This window comes from Anthonomus grandis, chromosome 8 (genome assembly GCF_022605725.1).
Source record: "Anthonomus grandis grandis chromosome 8, icAntGran1.3, whole genome shotgun sequence".
NCBI lineage: Eukaryota > Metazoa > Arthropoda > Insecta > Coleoptera > Curculionidae > Anthonomus > Anthonomus grandis.
The window spans coordinates 5064442-5073841 of NC_065553.1; the positions used below are offsets into that span (position 1 = coordinate 5064442).

The 9400-nt window shown below is 34.9% G+C and overlaps 1 protein-coding gene across 1 annotated transcript in view; it reads right to left on the reverse strand.

Moving 5' to 3' along the window:
* The window catches only part of LOC126739491 (probable ATP-dependent RNA helicase DDX43), a 32609-nt gene extending 25350 nt beyond the window's left edge, over positions 1–7259 (reverse strand). Inside the window, exons 1-3 of the mRNA XM_050445192.1 lie at positions 6997–7259; positions 2369–2686; positions 2062–2318 (exon numbers count right to left, since the gene is read on the reverse strand). Coding sequence (XP_050301149.1) covers positions 2062–2318; positions 2369–2686; positions 6997–7069 — 648 coding nt within the window. The 5' untranslated portion in view covers positions 7070–7259. The remainder of the gene's footprint in view (positions 1–2061; positions 2319–2368; positions 2687–6996) is intronic.
* Between the last annotated feature and the right edge of the window lie 2141 nt (positions 7260–9400).

Genomic DNA, 9400 nt, shown 5'->3' on the forward strand with positions numbered 1-9400 from the left:
TTTGGTTGCAATTTCGACATCATTAATATTTAAGATAGTGTTTTCCCAATTTTGTTTTATAAGTAAATCTTTTGCCTTCTCATTGTTTAATATTTTTATAGTTTTAATTTTTATATTATTGGAAACATTACCTGCCCGAACCTCGTCTCTAGCAAAATTAAGCAACACAGGATAGTGATCGGTAACGTCAGTTTCCAAAATAAAAGAAAGATGTTTATTTTTGTTTTCCAAAAATTTTTTTTTAAGGAAAATGTGGTCAATACAGGTCCTTGATGTTAATGTGACCCGTGTAGGACCAGTTATAAGGGAGTAGAATCCGTAAGACATCAAGAGAGCTAGGTAGTTATTTGTATCAGCTGAATTTTCAGATAGAGTATTTATGTTTATATCTCCCAGAAGTATTTCTGTTTGCTGATTACATTCACGTAATAAATAATTTTCCAGGTCATCGAGAAAAGACGATACTACCGTCGAGGGAGGTCTATATATACACGTTATGCCATATTGTATATCAGTTATAGCTAAAGTTATCCTATTATGATAAACTCGTTATGTGTTTTTTTAACGTACTTCATTAGATGTATTTAAAGGTACCTTTCTAATGAAAAGCATTTTTATGGAAATTAAATGTTTTATAATTATTATAGATTTCTTAATAAGTTTTTATTATTCTACGTTTAGGATCATCATATCAAGGGAGAACCGTCTCCCTTGATATGATGTTATGACAGTGACGGTATTTACATGTGAAAAAAAGTGAAATATGATTAAAATTTATTATAAACTCAATAGAAATGCCATTAGAACGTCAGAAATGTATTTGAAGTATCCGGAGCAATAGTAACCCTACCATACTTTATTGAAAATCCCCCACATAATACACGACAAGTTTCAAATGATCTTACAGAAAGGTGGATTGAAAATAATGGTCACATAAGATGGCCGGCAAGGTCTGCTGATTTGAACCTTTTATATACGTTTTCATAGGGAACACTAACGAATCTTCGTCTTGGTACATAGGGACAACAATTTGAGCACTTAATATAATCTTACTTTAAGATAAATGTTTTTTGTTGTTAAATTTATTGTTTTTTTTTTTTAATTATTTATTTATTTACCAACGCGTGTTAAGTACAAGATGAAATAAAATTGTTAATAAAGCTTCTCTCTATTCCGCTTTCCCTCGTTTTTTTTTTGAGTAAATAGATTAATTTAGTATCTTTTGAAACATTTACAGGTGTTAAAAATAATAAGGGTGTAACCTTGAAGTAATAAGCGCACTACTACGGTATTCCATTGCTAGTATTTCTGTCTATCTTGTTTTGATAACGTTTAACATTTTTTGACTAGTTTAAATATTGTCTTGTCAGTTTATGCACAGCCTACTGTGGCAAATTTAGTTTTTTCTTGTGATACTTGTGATGCATTGTTAAAAAGGTAATTTTCCAGAAAATTTAAAAATGCAGTGCCTATAAGAAAAAACAAAGTTGATGACGGTTAGCAAAAGACGAAACATATTAAAAATCTAAAAACATGGTCATGTAGCACAAAAAAAGTGTAAATTATTTTCAAACTGAATAAAAACTAAACTCATAAAAAAATAAAATCAACTTTTCAAAATTTCGTATTTTTTCGAATATCTTCGGAACCACTCGGAATTTTTAATTTTTTAACGGTATATTGCTAAGCTCAAAAATTGTCAACTTTGCCCTAATTTAACCATCTTCGTATCTTTTATAGATTCCAAGATCCTCATATTGAGGGTTGAATTTAAAACACCCTGTATAGCTGAAAATTTCCTCTTTTGAGAATGTGTATAAAGTTGACAACAGAGAATCGGTGAATATGTTTGTAAACAAAACACCCCCCTTGCCCCAGAGGAACATGTTGAACTGAAACAAAGTTGTTGTTTACTAATTCTAGTTTTTCAATGTTCTAGAAGTTTAAGAATCGAATTTCTTGATTTTCTCTCTAATCCAAATTGATATATCTTCAAGGCTTTTGTGGCTGATAATTTTGTTTAAAAAAAATCATGAATAACCTAATAAACAATCAACTTACACATTCCTTAAGATATTTGAACCAGTTGTAGGGCTCTGGTTTACTCTCAGATTTAATTTCCATTTGTGGCGCTTCTTGGACTGGAGCCCTCTTGGGTCTCTCCTCTATAACCTCGTCGATAAGTTCCTTCGCTCTCTTAATGGTTTGATCGTCCCCATGGATCTTTATGATGGTTTCATCCCCCTCAACGTCTCTCGTGACGTTTATTCGAGCAGATGATCGCATTTGAAGTTCTTCAATTTGAGATCCGCCTCTTCCTATGACATTATTAAATTATTTATTTTCCTGAAAAATTGTAAATGTTTACCAATTATCTTCCCAACAAGCCTGCTAGGCACCTTAATGACCTCGCACTTCTCAGCTTCTCTATTTCTCATTTGCACACTGCTGTTATTTTCCCAATTGTTTGAGCGTTGCTGTCGCCAACTTCCTCCATTGTCACTCCTCTTATCACTATCTCCACCCCAGCCTCTTTGGTCATTGTTTTTCCAACCCCCACGGTCGTTAGTTCTGCCTCGGTGTCCCCTTCTGTCTCTGTCACCACCACCATGGCCCCTAAAGCCACCGCCTCCATGACCTCTTCGGTTCGAGTTGGTAAATGTTTGTGAGGCGCCACTACCCCAATCTTGAATTAAAAATAAGATCTAAAAAGATGTTTATATTTTTTATTTTAAAAAATATGATAAGAACTGATCAAAAGATATAGAGGATAATTGTGCAAATAGATGAGTATATATTAGTTTTTGTTAAAATAAATGAACCAACCTGCCTGACTGATCCTTCTACTGGGCATAATTTTTGTTAGCAACACAAATATTTTAAATTACAATGGCACAAAAGATTCAAATGTGTAATAATAATAGTAACTTTGTTTAATATGCAACAATAACTTAAGTACAAACCATTACATAAAAGGTAAACATTCACAAAGTATTCTTTCGTGTTACCTAAGATACAACAAAACATACTCGTATATGTACAGTGGGTTTAAAATTATTTGAGTGAGGACAGCATTATATGTTGTAGAATCACTGAGTAAAGGTTTTTAAATGAAGACCAATTATAATCAATAAAGTCAAGTCAAAGTCAAAATATACTTTATTTGCTAAGTTTACAAACTTGAGCTAAAAGCTTCCTAATCCTAGAATTGTGAACATGATTAAATATTTTACGACTAATAAATATAAGAGAGTTTCTCATAAGTGAGGAGGTGAGGATTGGAAGAGATAAGTTGCCCACTTAACGAGTATTATGACTGGTGCAGGATGGTGGACTTACGGACTTATGTATGAGTGTTGCAGTTTCCAATATAAAGAGTGAGAAAACTGTTAAAATTCTTTCAGTTCCAAAAAGAGGTTTACAAGAGACTCTTAGACCAACACCACACAGATACCTTAAAGCTTTTTTCTGAATAGTAAAAATTGTGTTAAGGAGTCCCTTGGAGCACAAACCCCAAAATGGCAACCCATAACGGATATGAGAGTCTATTAAGGCGAAATAAACTGAAAGAGCAAACAACCCCCCCAACTCATGCCTGGCAACCCTGACTGCAAAACAACCAGAAGAAAGTTTAGCAGAGAGGCCCAAAATGTGGTTGTCAAACCTTAAACTCTCATCAATGAAGAGGCCGAGAAATCGAAAATAATCCTACCATGTAGTGGGCTATGCTCATCAAACAAAAAACCCTCTACATTACACTTAAAGCCCAGAACAAAAGTCTGATCAACATTGAATACAAGCTGATTGCAGATGCACCATTTTTTAATTTTGTGAAGGTTCTCTACTATGAGAGATCTGACTACTTTTTGATCTTTGTTATGCCACAGAATTGTAGTATCATCGGCAAACTGAACCACTAGTCCATGCAGTGATAGAGAGCTTAAGTCATTAACATATAATAAAAATAGAATAGGACCCACACTGACCCTTGAGGTACACCACATTTAAGATGTGCTATCCCTGACGAAAATCCAGATGCAACCACCCTCTGGGTGCGGCCATACAGGTATGACTTCAACCACCCCAAAGCCACTCCCCTAAATCCATAAAAATCAAGCTTTGACAGCAGTATTCCATGATCCACACAATTGAAGGCCTTGGACAGATCACAGAACACCACTGCTGCAGCCTCCTTGGAGTTCATAGATAGATACACACTCTCCAAGACTCTGAAAATGGCATCCTGCGTGCCCTTAGATGAATGAAATCCATACTGATTAGGGGACAGCACATTGTATTTGGTCAAAAAAGAGACAATTCTCTGTTTTTCAAGCCGCTCAAGAACCTTGGAGAGGGTAGACAAAATTGATAATGGGACGGAAATTAGAGGGTCGGTCCAAGCTACCACCCTTATGAAGAGGGATAATCATAGCTTCCTTTAAACAGGATGGGAACTCGCCCTGAAGAAATGACTGATTGATTGCCCAAACCAAAGCACCTAAAGCGCTCGCAGGCAGAAGTGACAGCAGACGTGAAGAGATACCATCGGAACCCGAAGACCTCTGATTCTTCAAGCACTGAATTGTTTCAAGGACCTCGGACGGCTCGTCTACAGGGTGGAAAAAGAATGATTGGTTGATAGCATTCCGATTAAGATACTGCAATGGATCGCCGTCACTGGGAACTGCTTCCAGTAACTTCTCAGCAATATTAGAAAAATAGTCATTGAAATCATCGGGCATCAAGTCCGATTCAACCAAACGTCGACGAGAAGACTGCCTGCATTCGTTAATGATTAACCAACTTTCCTTCTGTCTCTTACCGGACAAATCTAAGCGCTCATTGTAATACAGTTCCTTTCTGACTTTTATCAGATGCCTATAAATTTTCCGATAGTCCTGAAAATAAGACCTGATGAATTGATTGTCAATAGATTTGCGAAGTCTTGCTAAGCATCGCAAATTTCGGGCAGATGTTTTTAGTCCCGCGGTGATCCATGGTTTTCATCTCTTGGATTTAAGTCTAACCAAGGGAAAGCAGATATTTATTTTATCACGTAATGTATAATAAAAGGAAGAAAATGGTTGTGGAGCAGCCCGAATTTCATTCCAACAGACAAAATGGATTGAGAAAATAAATTCAAATTGTTCCCATTCAAATGTTTGTAAATAATTGGTATTAGAAAAACCACTCTGTGAAAGAATCTTTAAATTTAACTCCCTGGTGGAAAAAAATATGAAATCTGGTTAAGGTTAAGATTATGTAGGGTATTTCTCGGGCACAAGGGATGCTATCAAATAGGGTGCGGAGCCCTTTCTAAGAATATGATGAACAAACAAGCCAAAATAAAGATCAACGCAAAATTTATATGCTAGGATTTTATAGTGTTACATATGTAGGAGTGATGTGGTCAATACAATTATCCATATACAAAACTCCCACAAGAATTTTGGGCCAGTTGAATTTTTCTCTTAAACTCTGCTTTAAGAAAGTTCTAGTATTATACATCACAGTAGTCTAGCTAAGATAAAATGAGAACTACAACCAATAAATATTTAATGTGTTGAGGAAGTATATATTTAAATGAGTATAGGAATATTAGTTTTAGGTATACAGAGGTCAACTTATTTTTTACTTAACAACCCCTGCACTTTTTAAGAAATGCTGAAATAAATATTAATTTCTGAAGGTCTTTTCAAGCATTTTCTGAAGAAATTATTAAAATACAAGCATTCAAAATCAAGATATTTACATTTTTCTCACAGGAATGCCTGGAAGAGATAAAATAATTTGTCTCTTATTTTCAAGTGAATACTTTGAGTGCTAGTTGTTCATATTTTGTAATTATTGATTTCTGAAGACTGTAAGGGCTTGTCAAACATGTCCTGAAAAAATTAATTTGTATACAAATTTTATTTTGGCTAGTTTTTGAGTTATGAGCATTTTGTCTAACTAAAAAAACATATTTTTTCCACCCTGTGCATTAAAAAAAAAGACCACAATATGACGTGCCTAGTAAAATTGTCCAGGGAATTTGTATATAAATTTTCAAAATTATATTTTGGCTAATATATAAACATGCGGTTTGAGTTAAAGCCCATAATAAAATAAGCCCCCAAATTTCTAGCTTGTACGACAGATAAAATAATTTTTCCATTTATATGAAAAGGAACAGGAAAAATTAAATTTAGCTTCAATAGACTCAAAACTAATCATCAAGTGAACACTCTTCCTTGCATTAAGCAACAAACAATGCCCAGATGACCAATCCGAAATAGCTGTCAGTTCTCTATTTACAACAATCAATCCCAGGCCCACATTCTCAGACCTAAATGTAAACAAAAGCAGCATATATCATATAAGTGAATGGTGTTAGAGCAAACTGATGATGGCAGATCTGACCCATAAATAATCAAAAAAAAAGTGAACCAAGAATAGAATCCTGTGGAACTCCATGAAGATAATCTGATTGCATTTCATCCACTACCAAAACCTGTTTCCTAAACCTCAGATATGCCAAAAACTACCTACAAATAATGCAGCTTAGCCAACAGCATCTCATAACTGATGAGATTGAATGCCTTGCAGTAGTCTAGCAATACAAGGCAAAGAAAACTGAGGCAAGTCTAAGCTTATCAAAAAAAATTATCACTCCAATCACTGAATTTTGCCCTAGTTCTTTCCGAATTATTTTTAACTTTGTTTCACCAGAAACATAAGATAATCTTTTTCCCCCTCTTGTATTGCAGATGATAGATAATGCTTAAAATCTATCGATGCTGCTGAAATGCATCACTCACTAACTTTAGAATTCGCATTTTATTTGTGGGGAAAACACTCCCTATGAAACTTTTCAATATTACATTGACTTCACTTCAGAGAGAAATTTTTCCTTAATATTTAACAATGAATTAATCTACCTAAACATAAAATTTTAAGCTTTAGTTATATTATCAATGAAAACACAGTTAGGGATAAGAGCTTAATGCAAATTACCATTGTTTTGGAGCTGCTCAGGTCCTTTGACTGGAGCCGGAGTATCCCACGAAGTATCCCAGTTATCACTCATATTTTAATTTGCAAGTTTTGAAAATATAACACGAATTGAAATATCAGAATCACAACCAATACGATCCGCACCGAATGAAAACCGGAAACGAATTAAATGTATTAAAAGTTAAAACTCAAAAGCAATTTCTTCAAGTATTTAGAACTTTTCTAACCATAGATTAATAATTCTAATGTTCCTAACCTAACCTAACCTAAGATAAAAGAAATATAACTTTGAAATTGATTGCGGCAGTGTTGCCGGCTCAGCACACTTTTTTCTTATTGTAACGATATTGTAAACGTCGAGAAAGGAGCTGATACTCCATCATTCCGGAATGACACAAGTGGCATATCGCACGACGTCTCGCAAGTCAGTGAATCTTCCGGAATCATGGTCAGCTGAGTATATAAGGAGCCGCGTTGCCCCTGGCAGTCAGATGTCGGTTTCGAATATTGGCTCGAGTTTTAAATCAGACATAAATAGTTGGAAAGAAATACGGTAAAAATAAATAGGGAATTATTGCAACTTATACAGGGTGTTTCCTAACTATGGTACGAAACTATACAGGGTGAATCGTTAGGTCGTTTTATGAAAAAAAGTGGGGAGTTGCTTTGTTTCTAAGATACAGGGCGATGAAGGTTAAAAAAAATAACGGTATTTTAAAAATACTATAACTATCCTTAAACCGATTTGGTTGAAATTTTGGTGCAGTAATTTGAAGTTATAAGATGCTTATTTAGTTGTAACTAGATTGAAATTGTTAGGTCCAGTGGCGTGTCAGTGGGCACCACATGCTTATTGTTGAGAAAAAAACAAGGCCAATAATTGTTTTGCAGCTTTTTATTTATTTTTGTATTTAAGCAACTAAAAATACAACGTTTTCGTATCTAATATTATCTTCATATCTGGCTTTGTTTTCGAAAAAAAAAAATTTTAGTATCTTTAACCCATTCTAAAAATTATCCATGGACGACAACATGAAATAAAAACCAATTAATTCGATAAACAATTTCGACCTTAAAGTAAATGAGCAAAATGCCCACCTTCTGATGAAATACACGACTGCAAACGATTTGTCATTGAGTGTCTGATACGCTCAAAGATACCTGGAGTATCCCTTATGATATTGCAATTGACAATTATCCGATTCCTCAAGTCATTCACATCTAGAACAGGAGTTTTATAAACAAGAGCCTTCAGATGGCCCCATAAATAGTAATCCAGGGGATTCCTATCAGGACTGCGAGCCGGCCAATTTTGAGATCCTGCACGTCCAATCCAGCAATTAAGGTAGATGACGTCGAGATGCTGACGAGCAAGAACACTGAAATGAGCTGGAGCCCCGTCGTGCATAAACCACATGTTGACTCTTACTTGTAGGGGTACTTCTTCTAATAAAGTGGGTAAATGGTGTTGCAAGAAATCCGTGTAGGATTAACCTGTTAATCTTGCCGGTAAAAAAAATGGGCCAATTAGGTAGTCACCAATAATTCCTATCCAAACGTTCAGCGAAAATTGTTGCTGAAAATTAGTTTCTCTAATAACGTGGGAATTTTCGTCGGCCCAAAAATGATCATTGTGGAAGTTCATAATAGCATCTCTTGAAAAATTTGCCTCGTCTGTAAATAAAATATTTGGTAAGAAATTATTATTGTGTGCCATCGTATGAATCAACCACCTGCAAAACATTAATCTTGGATGAAAATCCCGAGGCAGTAGAGCTTGTACACACTGTATGTGATATGGATGCAGGAGGTTCCTTTTTAGAACTTTACAAGCGGTTTTTGAACTGACTTCAAGCTGCAGTGCAATCTTCCTGATACTATTGGAAGGATCTTCTTCTATCGCATCAAGTATAGCTTCTTCCAGTTCAGGCGTTGTTATAGTTTCTGGTCTTCCACCACCCATATTTTTATTAAAACTCCCAGTTTCACATAATCTTGCATGTAGTTTTCTAAATGTTTTTGCACATGGAATTACTCTGTTCGGATATCCGTCCTGGTAAATTCTTCGTGCTTCTTCCGCATTTCCATTTGCTAATCCATAAATAAAGTGCATGTTGGTCATTTCATGGTTAGTAAAATTATTCATGATGGAGTAATGAATCACTGCTAATTGACAGCTGAATTTTACTTATAGCAATTCTATCACTGTCAGCTGGTCTCCAAAGCAGGTAGGTACAAAGGAGGTACTTGAATGGACTTGCCAATTATTTGTCATAAGAAGCAATGTATTTGTTATTTTGTTGTATTTCAAAAATCTGATAATAAAAATCGTAGAAGTTGAATGTTTATTATCATAGTAAACAAGACACAAGAGACCAAAAAGTCGTGCATTGGAGGGTGGACA